Source organism: Rattus norvegicus, chromosome 1, assembly GCF_036323735.1.
Source record: "Rattus norvegicus strain BN/NHsdMcwi chromosome 1, GRCr8, whole genome shotgun sequence".
Classification (NCBI taxonomy): domain Eukaryota; kingdom Metazoa; phylum Chordata; class Mammalia; order Rodentia; family Muridae; genus Rattus; species Rattus norvegicus.
Genome location: NC_086019.1, coordinates 193,592,670 through 193,615,861, shown reverse-complemented (window position 1 = coordinate 193,615,861; position 23,192 = coordinate 193,592,670). Strand labels below are relative to the sequence as shown.

Here is a 23,192-nt window from a genome sequence, read left to right as displayed (position 1 = left end):
GTTCTTCATAGTACCAGGATACTGTTTTAAACTCCACCCACTGGACAAAATGTTCTAAAAGAGTCGACCATTCCACTTTATAATTCCTATATCTGCCACTGGATTATAAGCACCAAAGCTTCCAATTATAGTTTTACAGAAAATGTTCAATAGTGTCTGTGAAACATCCTTTGTAAACATTGAAGCATCATGTTTCCTACACCCCTCCCATACACTATCATCATTACACAGTGCCTGGCAACATGTCTACCTTCATAAGATTTAAGTACAGGAAACAACTATCTAAAAGTTAGCCTTAATCTGCATGTGAAAAATCAAGAACACATTAGGTTTATTGCTAATTGGTTTAGAACTTTTTATAGCACATCTGTGAAATCTTCATAATGGTTTTAATTGTAACTCTAAGATGCATTAACTGAAACACAGGGACAGCAGGATTTTAGCATCCTCTTGGGTAACATCTTTGAATATAAAGTCAATTACCTTCAAAATGTCAACAAAGAGGGAAGTTTATATGAAAAGTGGGCCGTGTGCATATGATCACTCCCAGCTCCTCTGGAACAGGACATCCCTCACAGTACTCAACAGTCTCAGGACCACCAGGCCACAACCACTGTATGCGCCATTATGCATACCCTGACCCTGGGCTACACCAGTTACTGAGGTTCAGAATTCAGAAACTAAAGACAACAGGCTGGATCTTCTGGAAGCTCGTCATACTCCTGATCAGTCCACATTTAACTTATTGCTATCATGTTCAACCTTGGACATTCTTGGCAGGAGACCATAGCTCAAGTACAGAGCTCAGGCTCTGATGCCTGAGGCCAGGAGCGAATCCCATCCACCTTTTCCCAGGCTTTGCATTACTCGGTTTCTTTGTCTGTCCCTGGGAAAGGTGACAGCACCCACTCTGCAGGGTTGTGGTGGGGTCAGTGAAATGACTGACACACCGACTCTAAGAGCATAAATGTCTTAGAACAAGTGCTGGATGGCAGTGCACAATTCTGATTGGTTGATGTCAGCCATAAAAGGAACAACCATGCACAAAAGACAAGGGTAAAAGGAAACATAGGGAAGGAAGAGAAAGAGGAGACAGAGAACAGTGGCAGCAGAGATCCCTGGAAGAAGTGTCAGGATAGTCAGCTGAGGCCCTGAGGCCAAGAGATACAGTACGAAGATCCCAAGCTCAATATCCTGAAGACATTACTATTTATGTAAATGTATTTGCAGAGCTGGGGAGGAACAACATAAGACAGCTAAAAAGTCACCTGGGCTGTGCCACTGGCAGTAGTCTTAAAAGACATTTTTATTATAATCACCAGCTGTAATACTCAAAGGTTAATCTTGCTCTGTGTAGAAAACATTACGTTCAAGTATACTCAATAGGTCCGCTAAGGCTTTCACTGTACCCAAGACTAAGTACGAAATGTACAACACGGAGAAGCTTTTTGTGTTTTCATTAGATCATTAAAGCACTGGGCACACTGCACATATATGTAACTTGTATCATGCATAACTCACAGGCGAAGGGGAAACAGTTCTGATTCAGCACAATAAGGCTGTGGAGTGTCTAAAGCGAATGCCAGTGGCTCTCTGCTCCTCCGCTGGCCTTCTCTCTTAAGCCTCACCACACATCGCATCTCAGAATCAAATAAATGTGTCCCAGTTTGTGTCTTTCCTGGTGATATTCAAACTAACAGTTAAAAATGAGCAGTTCTGACGGATCTTAATCAAATTGAGAAATAAACTGTATAAACCTGGCGACAGTGACTGCCAGTGAGAAAAGAACCTGGCATTAGAAATTCACAAAGCAGAGATGAGTGCCCACTCCTAATGAACCCTCAGCTAGATACACATTTGTCACTCAAATGCAAACAAAGTCACCACGCCACACACCACTACAGAACATCAACGCAGAGAAGCCTAGGAGACCCAGTGAGCGGCGTTTTCTGCCACTGTGTTTGTAATCTCCATGTCACAGCCATACTCACTTGACTTCACACGAGTGGACGCTTAGCTCCTTGTGTAGCAGACCACTGGTGAGGTGGTACACCAGGACAGAACCGTTACTTGTACCTTTCAAAATGATGGAAGAGACGAATGCTAATTTAGTAGGGAGCTAAATGCAATCAAAGTCTTTGTTAAAATTATCTTCTACAGAAGGATTCTGATTATATACTTAAACACAGGTGAATAAGGAGGGAAATGTTTCCATCCTTATCAGGATGGGGCCTTCATGGACATGTATCCTTAGGAACATATTATCTAACTTCATGGACATAAGATTTTAAAAGATAAACCAATATAATAATTTAAACTTTTCTACATGTGAAAGTTGGTATTTCTGGAACTCAGAATGTTTATTATCAAAGCAACTAGCCCGAGTGCTCTATAATGTTTCATCTCCTTTAAATTAATCATGACAAGACAATATATTATGATGCGATTAAATGTGATTTCTGAAGCTGAAGAAACTTTGGCTCAGGTCTTAGGCGAGCTGCTCACCCAACACTGAACCTACTACAAGTAACAGAAAATTCAATGTTAGAGCTCAGAGGAGAACACGCTCAAGGCACAGAGCATGGCCCCGGGTCACTGATGCTAACCTGGCTAATCAGCATTTCTGCTACCAATGCCCTAACCAATGCTCACGGCCAGCGCTATGCATCAAGCCTCTTCTGTCCCAGACAGTCCTGGTATTTCAGAAACTTGCTGACAGAGATAATCTCAGGCACATGGGCTCATGCCATTAAAACTAAGACAGGAAACAGGATAGAAAAATATTTCAAGGAAATTATTTATATAATTTCCCCAATCCATTTCTTCTTTTAAAGCATCCCCAAAAAGAATAAAGGACTTTCTAGAAATCAGGAAACTAAGTATTTTATAAAATGAGTTTAACAAAAGAATAGGCCAGTACTCACCAACAGCAAGGAGTGGCTGATACATCTTAATGTTTTTTGTGGTCAGTGGTGGGCACATCCGGATGGCAAACTGAGGGGAGGGGAGTCCTGAGAGCAGTCCCGTCAGCAGGAATTTGAGGTGCACTTCCTGCAGAATGGAGCCTTTGGGATGCTCTTCCCCAGCAATTGCACTTTGCCCTGGTATGTAATAAAAAATATAAAGGATTAACGAAAAACTTTGCTGAACTTAAAAATCTAAGTCTGCTCAACAAAGATATTTATATTATGATTCGTAACAGAAGCAAAATTACAGCTATGAGGTAGCAAGGAAAATAATTTTACGGTTGGGGTCACCACTTGAGCCACTGTATTATAGGCTGGCGGGCAGCACTAGGAAGGCTGAGAGCCACAGGGCTATACAGGCTCATAACAGCTCGAGAGCCGCCATGGACCTTAGGGTCACATCAGCAACAACTCAGGGATTTACTTCACTAGATCCAGAGCAGATGACTCCAGGGTCATGCTACCCATGTCTTCTGGAGCTCCGGGGGAAAAGCACTGAGAAAAGGCTTCAGGAAGAGAGCAGAAGAACTGGCTTAGAGCATTGTCTACAGACCGAGACCTTTTTGCAGAACTACTTTTCAGCCAGAGTGACTGTGTAAGACACATTAAATTAGTAAGCATAAAAAACATCCAAAGAATTCGTGATTGCTAATAAGAAGCCTTATATATCATCACGCTACAAAATGCTCCACTTTATATTTAAGTATGTCAATGACAAAAAAACATCAGTAAAAATATACGCAACTAGAAAGCGACACCGTAGATATTGTTTTTTTTGAGACTGCTGCCTGACTGACCTTGAATTTGCTATATGGCCTAGGATGACCTTGAACTGATCCTTTTGCCCCTCACCTCTGCGATTTTACAAATTTGACAATTCTAGGATTACAGGCTTGATAATTAAGTATTAAGTTGCATTATTTACATATGCATTGTTTATGCAAATTAAACAATGATTCCAATAAGATTCTAAACTAAGAAAATATAAGTAAAATAACTATAATAAAATCAAGACTCCACTAAAAATACACTGGATTTGTCAAAAGTACACAATAAAGGACATACATGAACACTGTGAGATTCAATCACTAAGAATGCCTGAGTATAATCCTTTGAAGCTATCAACTTATTTTAGTAATACCATTCTGAAGTCTAGAGGGATTAAAGAAAAGCAAACACTAATTTATTCCAGTTAACACAACCCCTTGGGATTGGCCATACAATTGACACCAACTGGTGGAATGTTGTGAAAAGGGAGGTTTGACAGATGTACTATGGACACCAGCAGGTTTAGCTTATAGATGACTCCTGGGAACTGCCCCATGTCTCCAGCATTTTCCCTAAGAGGCAATTCACACAGTAGGGCAGCTTAGACCCCACTAAGCAGCAGCCCAGTAAACCTAAGCCAGTCTCCATATCTCACTGAGTTATTTTCCATCTTGGCCAAGGACATGGTGAGTTTCAAATTTAAAGTTTAATTAAAAGTTTTACTTAAAATGTTCTCAAGTGGGCTGGAGAGATGGGTCGGAGGTTCTGGGTTCAATTTCTAGCATCTACATAGTAACTCCCAACTGTCTGTAAGTCCATTCCAGGGAACTGGATGCCCTCACACAGACATACATACAGGCAAAACACCAATGCTCATAAAATGAAAAATAAAGATAAATACATCATTTAAAATAAACACTTAAACTCTGTTGTCACGAACTTCTTGGCAGTCTGTATCTTTGGTTTTAAACACCACGATTGTATAACTCAGGCACATGAATAACACAAGCTTGCCTGGCTCTAAGCTCCACACTGCTGATTAGTTTTGTTCATTCATATTCATAATTCTTTATATTTTATACTAGCAACAGACAAAAATCAATAAACTCGAGAAGTTGCTAATGATCAAATAATTCTGCAAAACTTGTCAGTTTGTCTAAACACCCTCATAGGGAATAAAAAGAATTAAAGATGGTATAACTGAACAAAAGACTACGACTGGATGAATCATGAAGCAAGTCTTCAAGGTCTTCAAGGTCAGGGCTTTTCCCAGGCAACAGGAGAACACAGGACCAGAGACCAGGAAGACAGAGTTGGCATGAGCTCCCATCGACTGCTGTGTGATTAAGGGCATGTTTGTCAACCTCTCTGGGACCTATTCTCTACAGAAATGGAGGCTTACTAACTGTGCTGTGGGGCTGTAAGACTCATTGTGTACTTGCCACTCAGTGAGTACACAGAGGCACACAGACTATCAGCTGATTACTAGAACCAGTAGGGTAACATTCTTTGAAATATGTTACAGGGGTTTACACAAAACAAGTCACTAGATAATACCCATTCTCATTTATGTTATGGAAAGGTAACAATGCAGAAAATCCTTTATAAACCTATAAGAATTATATGCTAACATTCCTTGGTGTATTATAGGCTTACAATTTCAAGTTTCATAACATTTGATACTGTTCTTTCTTTTATATCCTAGCTCCACAATCATGCAATGACTAGATGTTTTATTTATAAATATCTGTTGAAGGCAAGAATCTCCAAATGAGAAAATGCCCACAAAAAGTTTCCTTGTTTCTAATATTGCTTAGCTAACTTATTCCTTCAGTGAATTTTGACTGCAGATCTACAGAGCATAAGCCCTGGGGATATGGACCTGAATCACTATCCTATTCCTGTAGAACTTCTGACCTACTAGAAGAGAGATAAACCCACAGTTATACTGTGGGTCACTATATTAGAGACTATATATATTTAAAAAAAAACACCTAAATGAAGCTTAGATCAAGAAACAACACTTGAGCTGGAGTTTGAATTACAAGTAACAGAAAAAGACAAGAGGCAAGTAATTAATGCCAAGGGAATTAATGCCAAGGTCAGGGAACACGCAGGCCTGAGGAGGGAGACCGTAAAGCAGAGCCTTTCAACCTAGGCACCCATGATCCTTTCTTGCAGTCTCTTTTATTTAGATCAGAATCTTTCAAGGATGTAATTTTCTAAATCCAACAACTGCAGGGTCTAACCAAGCCACATCAGATATCCTCATGCTTAAACATGTTAGACTCCAGCGGTTGATTTAGGAAAAAAAATTTTTTCACATTTTAGTTTCCCCGAATATTAACTTTGACTTTGTAGTAATTGCTAAATCAGTCACTCTATTAATTTTGCACTTCAAAAAGACTCTCTAACGTGCAGGTTAGAGGAGAGAAACAAGCTTACCAATCATATTATCTAGGGAGAGGTCTGGGAGTTTATTCTGCAGCACTCCTCCAGGGATCCCACAGAAGGACACGGGCGAGTATAAAGGGGACACAGCAGAACTACTGCAACAATACAGTGGGCAGATGGTTACACATATGTAAGGCCAGCTTTACACACCAGGCACTCAAGCAGCAACTCCTGGCCATGGCATTCTTTTATAGCAGCAGATATTAATCTTGGCCACAAGTGAAGCAACATAATCCCCTAGTGATCTAGTGCTCTGCCCTTTAAAACAGAAAACAGCAACCCCAGCCCAAACCACGACCCATGCATTCCCTCACCTGTTCCGTGCATTTCGACTGCACACAGCAGACTTGAGTTCCCATATCATGACTCTGCCGTCACTTACTATGAGGGCAGCTGCATTCTCATTAACAGGACAGCACACCATACTGAAGGGACGGACAGTTTTCGTCACCCTGATTGCATCACACTGGCTTCTCAGGTCATAGGTAAGCTCCTGAACAGGATCTAGATCTTAAGGGGAAACTGTCTTTCAGATGACAGTGAGGAAGTGCAGCAAAAAATACCACTGTTTCGTGGAAATGACCTCAGCTGCAAGGACAGCATTTTGTCACTAGTGCAGACAGACTGCCCAAACTACAGTCATGATTTACTATTACTAATTCCTTCACACTGTAAAGAGACTTCATGTAAGAACTGTGTAAGTGTACTCTATGCTCACGATACCTTGTCTTTAAACCTTTGTAGAATGCTTTGAAGAACATCAGTAAGTAGTGCCCTATAAACTACACTTTGCAGAAGACTGACAACACCCAGGCTTTATAAAATTTCTTCCATCTATGTGTAGTACACCATTTCACAAAAGCATTATCTTTTGTGATAAAGTATTCCCCAAAACAGCTACACAACACTCGGTCGCCTTGGAGACTAACCGACCTCTGTCACTTTACAATGAAAGCTACCACAGCGCAAAAGTCAAGGGGTGCAAGGCTAAAGGAACACAGCAGAGGACATATTCACAACAGGTCACACCTACTTGGTCTGTGCATATATCAAAAAGGAATGACAAAGTGCCATCTCTCCTGTACTGGGTGTTTGCACTATCCTATGTCACACGTGTAATTTCATTCTATCATTTTCTCAAGACAAGGATGTCATCAGCACTATTCCATGGGATGCTTTATAAGACCACTTTGAAGAGAAGTGCTAGTAACATCTCTGTGATGTGCTCCCACCTGGTTCATCACTTGAAGTGGTGCAGATGCTGCTATAAGACCTCCGGACACGTAAGGTTATGCAGCCATTTTCATGTAGGCAAAACAGGCCATCGCGCTGAGAGCACGGTATTACCTTTGAACAGAGACAGGTTGGCTTTTAAAACCCAACACAGCATTAAATGTATACCATGTAACTCAAACTCATTTAAACAAGATATGGACAACATAGCAGACACAAACATATACGAATATTCTCTAAGCTTTAACAAAGGGAATATTTAAAAAATCTATTTGCAAACCTAAAATTAACTTGTCCTTAGCACCTATACAAGTTAAATTATTGTTTTGGGTTTTTTGTGTCTATGTTTTAAATAGCCTTCCTAGATAACTCTGGCTGGCCTGGAACTCACTATGTAGCCAGACTGGTCTTGAATTGATGGTGACCCTCCTGTGTCAGCCTCCTGAGTGATGGGATTACAAGATTACAGCACGTTTTTGGCTCTTACCTAGCGTCAGGACAGTTTCTAGGTAAGCCTAGAGTCAGTAACTGTGGGGCATGTAGCTGACCCACGTAGATACCTGCAGAAAGGGAACGCCTGTTCGCTCAATTGCAATCACGCCAACTGTTTGATTCACTTCAAGGTCAAGGATTAAAATCTCCCGAGGGTAGAGCAACAGCATGTGACTCCTTTTTGAAGGCAGATAGGCTAACTGGAGGCAGTCATTGAGAGCTACAAATTCAGCACTGAGAAAAACAAAAAATGAACCACATCAATGTCAGCATCAAGACCCAACCACACAAAAACTGTCAAGAATGAACAACTATTTCCTAAAATGACCAAAATGGATTAGCAGCTAAAACTCAGACCTCTGTTATGTTATGAATCCAAATAATGACAATATTGCATGGGCTGGGCAGACACCAGTGTTTGTAAATCTTTGTGGCAGATAAACAGCACAGCCTTCTGATTATGATGACATGGTGGCTATACTGGCACTCACGAGACTATTTTATTTTACCTTTGCGATTGCAAGTACTAGACCGCTGAGCTACCGACTTGGAACATAAAGCATTCAGGGTGACAAGCATCAGGGAAACCAGGAAGACGGGGCCATCAATGTGGCCTGGAGCAGCCACCACCTCTACTCCGTCCTCATAGTTTAATGCCTCCTTAAACAAACTCAGACAGTTTACTCTCTTCCACTTTCTTCTATGCAAGTATAACAGAAAACCCGATTTTTTTTTAAGCTGCTGAAGAGTCTCAAGACTCATTTCAGTATCTTTTATTAAACACTCAACATTCTGACATAACTACATCGAAAGCTTTGGAAGTTTACAACAGAGTTAATGTGGGTGAGCAGAAAGAGAGGAATCTGTATTGCTTTAACCTCCTAACTGCCAACCAAGCTGTGAGCCTGAGGACATTGGGACCCAATTTCTCCTTCTGCACAGTGAGAAAGGCACAGATGCCCAGCACTGCAGAGACCGCGTGGACGGTTGGATGTGAAAGCATCCTGTCCAGTTCACCTAAGGTTCTCCTATGCTCAACATCACATGGCAGACAACAGCAAGCAGGACAAAACTATGCAGTCTCTAAATGAGTAATTATTTGCTTATGACAAGGAGTCCATAAAAATATAAAGTTCTATTAAGCCATTTAAAAAGCAATCTTAAACCATCTCAGCATAGGGCTTGAGATAAATTCACCAGTAAATTTAACCAGACTACAGCATAATATAAAAAAACAGTATTTATCTACAAATTCAAAGTATATTTATAGCACAATCTTTTACATATAAGTCTTTGACATATAAGTCAATTAATTATTCAGTTTAAGCAGAATAATCAGCATATTAAAGACTATTTTAAAACAAATACCAAGAAAACTTGTAAAGCTATAAAAATATCTAAAACTGTAGTTCTAGCAAACCCAGCAATCCATCTGTAACGCATACAAATGGCTCATTACATTTCTTCTCGGGTGCAGTTTGTTCATCAGTAAGAGCTCACACTTTGGGAAGGCGTGTGACATTTGTGGCACTACACTAAGTGCTGGATGGACACAGCGTCTGCTCTGTCTACCTCCGTAATAAGCCTATGAATACTTTAGAACCCTGACACACAGACTGGGATGGGAAAGCCTGAACAATGCTAAAGATCCCAACTATCAGCAAGGCTGGGCAGTGAATGCCTTCGCTTGCACACAAGCCATCAGCTCTGGCTGACTGCGGAGAGGACACGGCACGTGAGGAAGTGTATCAAAGTGAAAAACCGTGCTCCCCAGTCTTCATGTGCTCAGTGACCATGACTTTAACATCATCCCAGATTTCCCCAAGTTAAATTAGGAAGGGGTAATTCCAATTTGCAACATGAGCGAGGAAGTCCAACACTAGTGGAATGACGAGGTCACTGGATGCAGGGGAGGGGACAAAGAAGACTCCTCCTTTACTAAATTCAAAATCAGTAAAGGAGAAAAGGTGAGCTGAAAGAGAAAGTTCATAACATGAACACCTTCGGAAGTGAGGGAGGAGAGTTGTGTACTCAGTCAGTCTTACCGCGTACTCACCTAGGTTTCTCCTGCGTGACTAAAACCTTTACTTTATTAAGAGCCCTCTTGGCTCCTGTGGCTGCGGCCAGCTTGTTATGAGCTGGGCTGCAGTGTGGGCTGGAGATGTACACTTTTTTCCCAGGGCCGGAGGGAGCCTTGGATGGAGAGAAGTCCGAGATGAAAACAATGCCCTCGCTGGTGAGTACTACACAGAGGGAGGCAGAAGAACTCTGATTAAAACTTGGCTGAGTTACATAGCACACAGCTCCACTCTACCCCATGAAAGCGAGACAAGGAGACTTTCAGTACGAGCTGGCAATGCTATCTCCCTAACACAGTGTAGTGCTAGCCGGCAGAAACAGGGGGTCCACCACAATTCACCAGAAGCTTCCACGTTGACCTTTTCAACTGTACCCTATATTAAGAGCTATTGCGAGATGATTGGCATAGCAACAAAGATTGGTTCTTTCAGAGAAAATTCTATGCATAGACATTCACTCCCGTTATATCCTATACGTTCAAAATCCAAGCATTCTTCAGAATGTACAAGCCACATAGGAAAGCACATGGAAGAAACTGGGTGTCACCATTAGCCAGGCTCAAATATCTGATTTAGTGATACTAAACTTTTATGACTACTTTGAGCTACTTAGTCTAATAAGTATTTTTTCTTCTCAAACATCAGCCTGAACCTTAAAATTAAAGTATTCTTTGTACCTGTATGTCTAATTTTATATACATACACAAATGCACACACATGCACACACATAAGCACTCAGATATAAAGCAGAATACCAATGGAGCTTCCCGTCCATGAAACAGACCTACCCCAGCACCATATTTCATGTCATAACGTATGCATTCTTAAGACTTAAATAACATCTACCCCACACCCTGGCCAGTACTGGGCAGATGGCAGAGAAGTGCACCAGTGAAGATCCTGACATCAGTGAAGCTGCTGTAGGCACAGGGATTCATGCAATGCTGTGACAAGCCTGGCACATTAAGTGCAAGTTTACACACAAAACAGTAGGGCAGCTGACACTCGGAAAGCAGGTGAGATCCCAGCAGTCTAAGGAATAGGGTCATGGGTTTGAGGCCAAACTGGCGATCTTTTCTCAAAGTCATAATCGGCACATACACACAAATACAGTACCTCAGCAGCCCAATCCAGAGATGCAGTGTAACACAGTAAACTCAGCCTAATCCTTGTCTCCCTGAAGGTTCCAGAATTCATCCTCCAAAGTCTCACTGGTTTCCTTCATTCATGTCACTGTCACCCACTGAATATAATGAACGAGCCTCTCTGACTGTGTCCTACAGCCCTGAATCTGTCAGCAAACCAGTAAGCGTGTACAAGTAATACACAGACAGGCCCGAACACGATGTGTCGGCTTCATTGTTATAGCCATGTTCTCCATTTAAACTTCCAATCTTCCTTCTCTTTTAACACACACACACACACACACACACACACACACACACACACACACACACACACACACACACACGGTCTCTCTCAATAAACAGCTAGATAAAATCAGAATTTTGAAACATTCAAATCCAGGGAAAACACTATAAATGACAGCCAGTCCTCTGCCTCCCTCAAGCCTCTGATCATTACTAAAATCAAGTTTGTTCTGACCATTAACACAACCTGATGCTCATCCTTCATCTCCCCCATCTGATTTTACCTTAGTATCATTGATCACCTTTTAAAGACTTGAGAGTGTGTGTGTGTGTGTGTGTGTGTGTGTGTGTGTGTGCATGTGTGTGAGTGCATGTGTGTGAGTGTGCGTGCGTGTGCGTATTTGTGTGTGTGAGTTCGTGTGTGTGAGTGTGTGTGAGAGTGTGTGCGCGTGTGTGTGAGTGCGTGTGTGTGAGTGTGTGTGCATGTGTGTGTATTTGTGTGTGTGTGTGTGTGTGTGTGTACAACATGAGTGCAGTTGCTGAAACCTAAGAAGCTGGATTTACAGGAGGTTGTGAGCCGTGAGTGTCAGGAACTGAGCTAGGGTCCTCTACTATAACACTACATCTTCTTAACTTCCCAGTCATCCCTCCAGCCCTCTCTTAAAACACTAGAACTTATAAATTCATTCGTTCCTAGTTTACAGTCTGACTGCCTCTTACTAAAACAAGAACTCCACGAAGTTGGGAAACTCCATCTTGGCTCCCAGAATAGTAACACTAGCTAAAGCAGTATCTGTTGAATCACTGCATGAAGAGAATTTGCTAAATAATAAAACTCACAAAAATCTGTCTAAAACAAACCTTATTCTTACATCATTTGATCCACAAAACACAAAATGTTGGCAAAAAACCACTTCTGCAAAAAAAAAAAATTCTCTTTTACATGAAATAGCACTAAATAGAATGATAGTTTTAAAAGCAAGAACTCAGGCTACAGGTTAAATGAAATCCCTGATTCTTTAAATGAAGTCTTCTTAAGTCTGAACTAGAACAATACAGTAGCTCTCTGTCCCAAGCTAGCACAATACTATTTATTAAGCCATGACCTCAATGTGTGCATGGCTTGCTGCCATAAATGGCTGACGATCAAAGTACCTGCAACAGTGTGGGGTTACAATTCAGCATGCAGGTTAGAAACTGCAGCTATATGAACAAGTGCTGTGCTCCTCCACAGTGTTCACTTTTAAGTTGTTGAGGACAAACAATGTGTGTACTTTGTGTGTATAACACTAATTTTATTTTTAGTACCTCCTATAACTGATTTTCTACAAATAATTATTACTTACAAGTTAAATGTGAAGGATCAAAAGGGTCAAAAGAAAAAGAAAGGATGTTATCTGCATAGCTCTTCTTCCAGAGTTTGGTGCCAGTGTCTGCATTCCAAAGCACGATGTAATTTGGCGGGTGGATAGCAAGCAGTAAATCTCGGGAGGCATCCTGATTCCACAGCCACTGCACATCTGTAAAGACCAGAAGGGTGAGGGCAAGCCACACTCCATGACATCACTCCAAGAAGTCTGAAAGGTATCAAGGACAAGATGGCCAGAGTGTACAATCCAATACCTCCCCAAATGTGATATATACGCACTATCAGGCTAATTTTATATAAAGCCGAGTTGTTTGGTTCACATCTGACTTACCCTGAGATATTACTTATGATCATGACCTGAAACTATAATCTCAGATCCGAGACTTTCCTAGGGATGGTCAAGATGCTATACTTCACTAATGCTCTTGTGGGGTTACTGGAAAGCACTGAAACTTTTCATGATATTTCAAAAACAATAAATATCTTAGAACAACAATATTGTTTAGTACTTAGTACATAGTTAAGTACTCAATAGATATTTTTAAAATCATCAACTGAAAAAGTATTCGGGGCTAGGGAGATGGCTCAGTAGATAAGATATTTGTCCTGCATTCATGGGGACTGGAGTTCAGACCATCAGAGCCCATGCAAACAGCCAGTACAGCTAGCCCAGCCTGTGTGATAAAGTACCAGGCCAATCAGAGGCGCTGTCTCAAACGGAAGGTGGAAGGCACCTAGGGTCTGACTGAGACTGTCCCCTGTTCTCACATTGCAGGCGTATACTTAATATATACATATGACCCAAATCCACCTACTTGCATTCCCCCATACCTATCACATACGCATATTTTTCCCAGACAAGCAAGAGACCTTCTCAATCATTTGTCTAAAGAAGGCTGTACTAATTTTAGAGGAATAGCACTAAAAGAAAAAAAAAAAAACAAGTAACTCTTAGGGACACGAGAATACACGTTTGCTGATCTCCATTGCTTTACCTTAAGTGCTGACAGCGATCTCACTGCAACTGCAGACAACTGTACCTGATCGCATACACTGTGTCAGCTCGAGAGTCTCCACAATGTAGCTAAGGCTGACACTGAAATCAGTGTTTTACTATAGCAAGAATCAGTTAACATTTAAGGCAACAATGTCTAAAAGTGTACTGAGAAGGAAAAGAATGCTAGGCTAAACACCTTCAAGAGTCATCCTGGAAGTAACAAAATAGAACACAAGGGAAGAGAGCAGAGACAGGAGCAGCAATCTGGGGGTAAAGGCAGGAAGAAGCTCCATGGGGTGGGGGTGGGGAGGCTCTCACCTTGGATGGGCTTGACATGCTCTTGGATCTCACACTGAGCTACTCCCGCTGCTACATCCCAAACAATGATCTTCCCATTGACATCAGCAGAAGCCAAGCGCAGGCAGTATGGAGACCCGATGTTGTGGTGATAGTTCTCCCTGGCCCACTTGACCTAGTGACGAGGAGAGATTGGATCAATCTCACGTGCACCAAATGACCCTGGGCATCATTCCCACAGAACGGTAACCACGAAGACGGTTAAAGAAACTTGGTCTAACTAAGTAGGAAACGAGCATTCATTTTGAAACTTAGATTTTTATTTTTAAATACTGTATTTAATTTTTTTAAAAAAATCACAATGCCTGTAAAATGTAAAAAGAGAGAGAGAGAGAGAGAGAGAGAGAGAGAGAGAGAGAGCCTAAATATTTGAGTATGAAAACAACAGAATTTCTCAAATGCCTTGGTAAATTCCCAAGCCATCTTGGAACTTAGTTTTCCTAAAACTGAATTTTGGCAAAGCATTTAAAATCATTAATGGCTAAGAAGAACATTTTTCTATATTCTATTACCCTAATTAGAAGGAAAAACATTATAGATCTAAGTACTTTTGGAGGGAAAAAGGAAATAAACAACCTTGCAAACCTCTATCTGTATCCTTTCAGGAAGAATAATTTCTCTAAATCAAAGTTTTTGCTTTATAATTAAAATTCATATTAAAAGTAAAAAAAAAAAAGCTGAAGAAAATGGTTCAGTAAAGTGCTTGTTTCATGAGAACCAGGGATCCCGGACCAGAGATCCCGATGTCAGGTAGGCATGATGTCCTGCCTGTAATTCTAGATGGGAGAACTTTCTTGGGGCAAGCTGGATAGCTAGACTTTTCAAATTAATGACCTCTGGGCTTGGCAAGAGACCCTACTTCAAAACATAAGATGGACAGCAAATGCATTAAGATAATCCAGTGTCAACCTCTGGGCTTCACACACACACACACACACACACACACACACACACACACACACACAGTACTTGTGCTCACTAGTTTTATGTCACCCTGACACAAGCTTGTGTCATTTTAGAAGGAACTTCAACTGAGAGAATGCCCCTATCAGATTGGCCTGTAGTACATTTTCTTGATTGATGATTTATGTGGTAAGGACTGGCCCACTGTGGATGGTGCTACTCCTAGGCTCTTGGTCTTGGGTGCTGTAAGAAAGCAGGCTGAGTAAGCCACAAGGAGCAAGTCCATGGGCAGTATTTTTCCACAGCCTCTGCATCATGTCCTGCCTCATGCCTACTGCCTTTTGTTCCTGTCCGACCTCCCTGCATGACGACTACAAGCCACGGGATGAAATAAGCCCTTTCCTCCTCACAGCGACAGGAACCCCCACTAAGACAGCCCCATAACACATGTACGCAAACATGAATGTGAATACACACATATGCACACACAATACACATAAACATGCCAAATATATTAAAGTAGAGAGCTGACCTGTTGGTACACTAATAATTCCTGATACTCTGGAGGCTGAAGCAGAAGGACTCCAGCTCTGTGTGGCTTTAGCAGTAGTGTGCATGCTGAGTTTGTGCAGGACTCTACCCAGCATCACAAACACAAATTAAAAATAAAATCCCGGGGTTGGGGATTTAGCTCAGCGGTAGAGCACTTGCCTAGCAAACGCAAGGCCCTGGGTTCGGTCCCCAGCTCCGAAAAAAAAAATAAAATAAAATCCCACCAGAACTGTAAAGTAAATCTGATTATATTCTTGAACATTAAATAGTAGAGTTAAGAGATGCATCTCAGTCCTCCCCATAGCCAGGGCATTCCCCGGCGCCTCCCTGATGCCCAGGACCATCCTCTGTCTCTCTGCACATCCTGCCATTGCATGATATGTAAATATTTCACTTCTTTCACTACTACCTACCGGTCCACAGCACAGACCACAGAGGGCTTGCACTTCTATGCCCTAACCACAGTGTAGATTCCAAATCTGTTGATGAGTGGGCCTAGTAAACATCATAGAATCGTCAAATACACAGAAACATAGGTCATCACATGTGTGTGCACACCTAGAAACAACCATCTATAATGAATGCCAAAGTAGGAAAGAAATGTAACAAATTACAATAGAATGTATGGAGAAGGTGGAAATACAAGTTTTCTGAGTACTAATTTTACTGATCTTTAAACTCCTCAGGTAAAACTCTTTTTAATAAAGGTGTGTATATATGTGTTTCTGTGTGTGTGGGCGCATGCACGTGTACATTTACATCTGAACACCATGTGTATTATGCATAGACTTACACACAGGTAAGTCTAGTAACTTTTATTGTATGTAGTTTGCACATGTGAACTCACCTGTCTGCTATCATGTGTTTATAACCTCAAGGCCAATACTTGTAGGGCATTTGCAGACAAGGACACAGTGATGACCAACCAGAGCTGACAACGCATGAACGTAAGGAGCTGTGAGACCAGGAACCCTTCCTTAGCCCCAACAGTGCAAATGAGTGTCGGTCTCACAGCTTCACCACGCTTTTCCTTGTGTTGGCCTTTTCCTGCTATCTTATTGTTTAAAATGGCCCCTAGCACACTGCTCCTTACTGTGGCTACAAGCAAGAGGCTGCAATGTGCCTAACCAGAAAAGAAGGGGGAAGCAGCTCTGCTCAGAGACGCAGCTGAGTCTCAGTGTAAGTGGGACCAGGAACACACAGGCTACGTACTGCTGAGGTGATACGATGTGCCCAGAGGCTCACAGGAAGCTAACTGCTTAGAAAACAAGGTTTTAGTAGTCCCTAATCCATGTCTGCAATGATATTACGGAATATAGTTACTCTGAATAAGAAAAAGTGTGTGTGTATGTATGCAGGTACAGCACTGAGGTCTCTCTACATAAATTCTAATATTCTTATAAACATGTGATAACCAACTATGCTCGCACATCAGGCTACTAAAAAGAGGGGAGAACATAGGAAGCTACAATTCAGGGAGAGAACCTGAGAATTTCTCGTCAGTGATGTGAGCTAGAAGATAATGAAGTGGTATTTTAAAATTACTTCAGGAAAATTAAACTAACAACCCAGATGTCTTTATGTCCTTTGAGAATATTTAAAACAAAACAAAATAAAAAAATAAACAAAAACAAAAGCAAAATATTTCCTCAGACCAGGAAAAGCTGATAAAATTAACCAAGATATTCAATTCAAGAGCTGACAATAATTTCTTCAGGCAAAAGAAATAGACTATTAAATTGAAGCCCAAATCTACACGTTAATGAAACTCCAGAAAAGATAAAAGAGGAAAGAGAAGGGGGAGGGGTGACAATACTTCTCTCCCTGAAAAACTCAAATTGAAACCTTACTGATGACAGATTAGACGCTTTCCCCTCAGCTCAGGAAGGAGGTGTAAGCACCACTTAGCATCCTGACTCACTGAAGTTAGAGGTCCCGGCCAATGCAATATGGAAAGAAAAAATTAAGCAAGTAGAGATTACCAAATTAAACTGCTATCCTTAGCAGATGTCATGATTAGATCTACATCTAAGTATCCAGTCCAAAATTACTAGTTCTAATAAGTGAGTTTATTAAGACCATAGGACATTGGTGAATATGTCCTATATTTTCCCTCAACCTCATATCAAACACAGAAATTAACTTAAAATGTATCAAGGACTGAACTAAAGAGCTAAAAATAAACTTGTAAATTGATGTTGTATAAGTCAGTGATTTCTTGGATACAGCACAAGTAAATGGATTATATCAAAATTAAAACCATTAGTTTCTGAAAAGGCACTCTCAAAAGAAATGAAAAGAAGACCAAATTATAAGAGAAAATATCTGTAGGTCATGCATCTGATAAGGGGGCTCATATGTAAATACACTGCTAAAGGTCACAATTTAATCGTAAAAAGGCAACATTTCAAAGTGGCAAAGAATCAGTGTAGGTATTTTTCTTAGTTAGGGTTTTATTGTTGTGAACAGATACCATGACAAAGGCAACTCTTACAAGGACAGCATTTAATTGGCGCTGGCTTACAGGTTTAGAGGCTCAGTCCATTATTATCAAGGTGGGAGCGTGGCAGTGTCCAAGCAGGAACCGTGCAAGCAGAGCTGAGAGTTCTACATCTTCATCTGAAAGCTGTTAGAAGAATGCTGACCTTGGGCAGCTAAGACAGTCTTATAGCCCACACCCACAGTGACACACCTACTCTCAGGGCCACGCCTTCCAATAGTGCCACTCCCTGAGCATAGCAAACCATCACAGGATTTTTACGAAGACATGAAAATAGTGAACAAGTCTATGAAAAGATTTTCATGATTATCCACCATGAAATCACAAATCAAAACCATGGTGAGACTCACACCCACAAAGACGGTTAAACTTTATATTCTTTTTTTTTTTTTTTCTTTTTCTTTTTTCAGAGCTGGGGACCAAACCCAGGGCCTTGCGCTTGCTAGGCAAGCGCTCTACCACTGAGCTAAATCCCCAACTAAACTTTATATTCTTAGCACGTGGTAGTCAGTAGTCAGAACTACTGGATGAGAGGTTGATATGGTAAATGACAGAATTGATATTTTCTGCTCACCTTTTCAAAGTGCCCCAGAACTAGCACTTAACAACACATTCTGGACTGACATTACGGCATGGGTACGAAAATGCTGGGCAACCCTAAATAACTGTATTTATATGTAAACGAATCAGACTCATTAGGACTTAATAAGAACCTGATAATGTATTAAACTTGAGTTATGGGACTGATGTACAATTTAACTTACCTTAACAATGTCAGCTTTATGTTTTTCTAGAACTTGCAGAGTTTGGGCAGTATTGGAATCGATCACTACCACAAGCGAATGGCATCCATACGCAATTAAACCTTGCCAGCCCCTGGCAAAACAACGGTGTTAAAATGTAAATATAAAACAAAGTAACTCAACTTTCCTCTTGCCTATCATAAACGAATCTAGATCATATGTACCATTATTCGTAGTAATATTTAAAAATGAAAGGCTTGTGATATTGTTCCATTTACATAAAGCCCTAGCTGAAGGATTATCTACGCAGAGCTCTGATGTGCAAGCCCATCTGGGCTGTCTTTTTTTATGCACATGTTGTCTTATTCAGCGTCCAATAACATTTATTTTGATAACAACAGAGAATCCGCAATGTGCCTACGATACGTGACTAGTCTTAGTCCTTTCAGCCAGATAAATAGGTAAATACAAGAGGGCTCAGCCTCCGTACCAATATTCCTAGCACCAAAACAGCCATAGAATTTGCTTCACATGGTTAGTGCCAGAATTTGGGTGTTCTTTTACTTTGGAAAGAGATCAGGCTGTGGAGAGGCCCTGCTTCACAGGAACCAGTAAAGAAAAAGGTGGGAACAGGTGACAGGTCAGAGTCTAGGGCATTGGTGAATGGATCTCAGTGAAAAAGAGGAGTATGCATGAATGAGAAAAAGTCGGAACCAGAAAGAGATAAGGAGACAGGGAATGGAGAGAAGCCCTCCCCAGTGCAGGCTGGAGAAAAGGAAATGGTGAAGAGTAAAGGAATGAGATGCGGAGAAAGAACAAAGGACAGAAACTGTGTCTGCACGGAGGAACTGCCCACTTGGGGCATTTGCGACTTAAACGACAACAAAAAATGTCTCAGTTAAAAGAAAATCTGCGAGGTGTGGGAGGCTGGCCGCGGACTCGGCGAGGGAAACCGGAAGCCCCGTGTTCTTTCCCCGTCCCCTCGCGAAGTGCGCCCAAGACCGGCTGCCGGAAGCACTGCCCTCACCAGTCCACCGCCGCCTTGTTGTGCGCGTTGAGAGCCCCGGTGAGGGTGCGCGCTGACACTTTGAAGTTCACGGTGTAGGGTAACATCGCGGCGGCGCCCCGGCCCTCCCCACCGCCAGGCAGGAAGCGACACGCGCAGCTCTTCCGTTCCAAAGTCCGGGTAGCTGCGTCCGCGCCACAGTCAGGTTCCGTGGGATCCCAGGTTCCTCCTTCCAAGAGTCCGTCCTCTCTCCAGGATCTAGGACTTCTAGGTTCCTCCCTCTCCAAAGTTCCGAGACTCAAGCGAGCCCAGGGAGTGCAGGTTGAAGCTACACATGGTAGAGCAGTTCAGCTACAGCCGCATCTGCTTTCTTCCTTGTGGGAGAAAGATGGCTGAAAATCGTGCAAACAAAACAATAAAAGTCCTAGTTTGCCTTTCTGCTTTTGATTTGTTAATTTAGGGCAACTGCCACTGCCATCCACTGTTTGCTGTAGAAATAAGGAACATGTACATGAAGACACTGTGTCTGTCTACTCACTAATGTTTGTTCCCTTTTTTCTGTATGATAGCTATCCTGGCTACTGTGATTTGCATAAGTAGCTCCCAAAGGATCATGTATTAAAAACTCGATTTTAAGGACCCGCTGGTAGGTTTTACATCACTAGGAGGAGTGCCCGGGTTGGAGTAGGAGATGCTGTTGAAGGGAATTGTTGGATCCAGGTCTTTTCCTCCTTATTTTTCTGGCCCCAACCAGGAAGCGAAAGGTTCTACCATCTTGCCGTGCACTGTGAGGCAGGGTACACAGTAGCCTCAAGAGCAATGGGGCAAACCAGGCATGGATTAGAAGCTCCAAGACTTGTCCTATAGAGGCTGGGTATCTCAGATGCTTGTTTCAGATTTGGAGATCTGGCCAACACACTAGTGAAGGGAAGAAAACATTCTGGCCGAAGTGTTGATTTGTATCTCCTCAGTGAGTAAAGATACTGTGTGTCTTTTAGCAGTTGATTAGCCATTTGTAACTATTTCTAAAACTACGCTATTGGGATATTTTAGCTCATTTTGTCTTTTCACCTCTGAGCTATAAATATTTGTTTAATATAAATTGAAGGTCCTTTTCCTATATACTTAATGTATATAAATCTTATATACATAAAATATGTATTATATAAGCATATAATATATAAATATATTTTATAATATTATAATATATAATAAAACACAATATAGTATAGAAATTATGTATTATATAATATAAATACATACTATATTTTGTATAAGAATTATATTAAAATATTTATATATAAGATTTATATTAAAAAACACTCTCATTCTATAGGTGGCTACATGGACCTTGAGTCACTTGGCTAAGCAAATATTCCCAGCAAAGTCTAAGACTGAAGTCAAAAGGACTCAAGTGTGGTGTCCAGCACCAAAGCTGGACAGCTCAAACCACCTGTAACTCCAGCTTCCAGGGATGACATGTCCCTTTCTAGACCCTTGGGCTCCTACACATGGACATACCCTCACACAAACACAAAATTAAAGTAAACCTTAGATAATAATGAAATGAAACAAAGGGAAATTTTGTGAGTTGTACTTTTGATATACTTTACTATATATATGCAGATTTCATTTTTATTTCTATTCATTGAAACAGCATAATATGATGACTCTTGGCACCCTGCTGATAGTCTCAATCAATGCTTGCATATGTAAAAATCAGCATGACCATCAGACTTTTTCATTCTCTTCAAGGCACTCATGGGATGTCTAAGGGCTTTCACTGTGACTTTGAGAAGCATCGTTAACTCCATTAAACCTCTGTGCTCTGGTTTTTAAAAGAGACATCCCTCACCATCCTGAGCATTAGAATATTTGACTTTCAGTTGACAGTGTTGTTTGGGTGAGTTTGGAGGTCTGGCCTGGCTGGAGGAAGTGTGTCACTGGGGACAGGTTTTGAAGGTTTAAAGACTTACACCATTTCAAGGTTGTCTTCTCTGCTTTCTGCTTGTGGTTTGAGATGTGAGCTCTCACATGTTCCTCCATCCTGCCTGCTGCCATAATTCCCTGCATTGATGGACACTTATCCCTCCAGAACTGTAAGTCCAGATAAACTCTGTCTTTTATAAGTGCCTTGATCGTGGTGTTCTGTCACGGGGATAGAAACGGTACTAATACAATCTCTTTCCCCCATTATTGTGGCAGAGAGAAGGTTTAAATTAGATCATATATTTACAAAGCCTTAACATGACTCTTAGCTTTCTATAATTTGTTTATTTACTGATAGACATAAAACAAGGCCTGCTGTTTTCAGTGACAGCCCTGTGTCCTCTAAGATATCATTTAAGCCAAGAAAGACCCTTTCTTTTGAAGGTGTGGCTTGCAAGAGGAGAATTGATAAGGATTTGAAAGAAAGTGGAGTCAAATTTGCTTGTGAGTCACCAAGATGCAAACACCACAGCAGCCAGCTTTATAATGAGGGCTACCAGATCCTTTCAGTGAATACAGGAGAAAATCAGCAGTAGTGAAAATAATTATTGGCCTACAAGGGAAATCTCTCTACCATCTGTCTGTCTGTCTGCCTATCTGTCTATCTATCCATATCCGTATGTGTATCTCTTCTCCCTCACTCTCTCCCCTTCCTTTCCCCTTCCCCCTCCCTCTTCCCTTCCTTATGTCTTCTCCCCTTCCTTTCACCCTTCCCTCTCTTTTCCTCTTCCCTTCTTTTCCCCTCCCTCTCTCTATATATCTCTTTATCTCTCTTCTTCTCATCTTCTTCCTCTCCCAGGCTGACCCAGAACCCACTGTGTTGTTCAGACTGGCCCAGAACTCACTATGGAGCTCTAGGCTGGCCTCTAACTTATGTCAGTTCTCCTGTCACAACCCCCTTCTAAGTATTTGTCACAGGAAGTTTGTTTTTATTCAGTACACTGGGAGTGGACCAGGGAAAGAGGTTTCCTCGGCAGTATTGGACAGGAGCAGTGACTTAGGCTGCCCTGACTTATGCAGATGGCCTTTTGAAATAGAAGGAATCATATAGCTAAATTAGGGGTGTGTGTGTGTGTTCCTCGGGATTGAACCAAGGACTCTGAATACATATGAGGCAAATGCTGTCCTTGGTCTAACACACATTCCAAGATCTTTTTGTTGACTTTTTGGAGCAGACCCTCCCTCTGTAGCCCAGGTTCGTGATTATAGCTACCATGCTAAGCTCCAACATTGTTTTAAAATGGAAAATTATGTCCCTAATTATCATTTGTCACATTCTTTATATGATAATTATTTATATTTTCCCAGTTATTGTACAGATAAAGATATAGTGTGCATAGTTTTGTGATGTGTATCTTCTTAATCTTTTCCTCTCAACATTCCTTCATAATCATAGTTATCATAAGTCTTCACTG

The 23,192-nt window shown here is 41.3% G+C and overlaps 1 protein-coding gene across 2 annotated transcripts in view; it reads right to left on the bottom strand.

Moving 5' to 3' along the window:
- Wdr11 (WD repeat domain 11) overlaps positions 1 to 20,256 on the bottom strand; it is a 45,544-nt gene extending 25,288 nt beyond the window's left edge. Inside the window, exons 1-11 of one of the 2 annotated variants that reach the window (XM_006230424.5) lie at positions 19,810 to 20,256; positions 18,804 to 18,915; positions 14,046 to 14,199; positions 12,708 to 12,881; positions 9,970 to 10,156; positions 7,982 to 8,147; positions 7,421 to 7,535; positions 6,503 to 6,698; positions 6,180 to 6,283; positions 2,925 to 3,101; positions 1,992 to 2,076 (exon numbers count right to left, since the gene is read on the bottom strand). In XM_006230424.5, the coding sequence (XP_006230486.1) occupies positions 1,992 to 2,076; positions 2,925 to 3,101; positions 6,180 to 6,283; positions 6,503 to 6,698; positions 7,421 to 7,535; positions 7,982 to 8,147; positions 9,970 to 10,156; positions 12,708 to 12,881; positions 14,046 to 14,199; positions 18,804 to 18,915; positions 19,810 to 19,895 (1,556 nt within the window). In that variant the 5' untranslated portion in view covers positions 19,896 to 20,256. The remainder of the gene's footprint in view (positions 1 to 1,991; positions 2,077 to 2,924; positions 3,102 to 6,179; positions 6,284 to 6,502; positions 6,699 to 7,420; positions 7,536 to 7,981; positions 8,148 to 9,969; positions 10,157 to 12,707; positions 12,882 to 14,045; positions 14,200 to 18,803; positions 18,916 to 19,809) is intronic. The other variant, NM_001427807.1, reaches the window with a different exon arrangement.
- Positions 20,257 to 23,192: the final 2,936 nt, after the last annotated feature.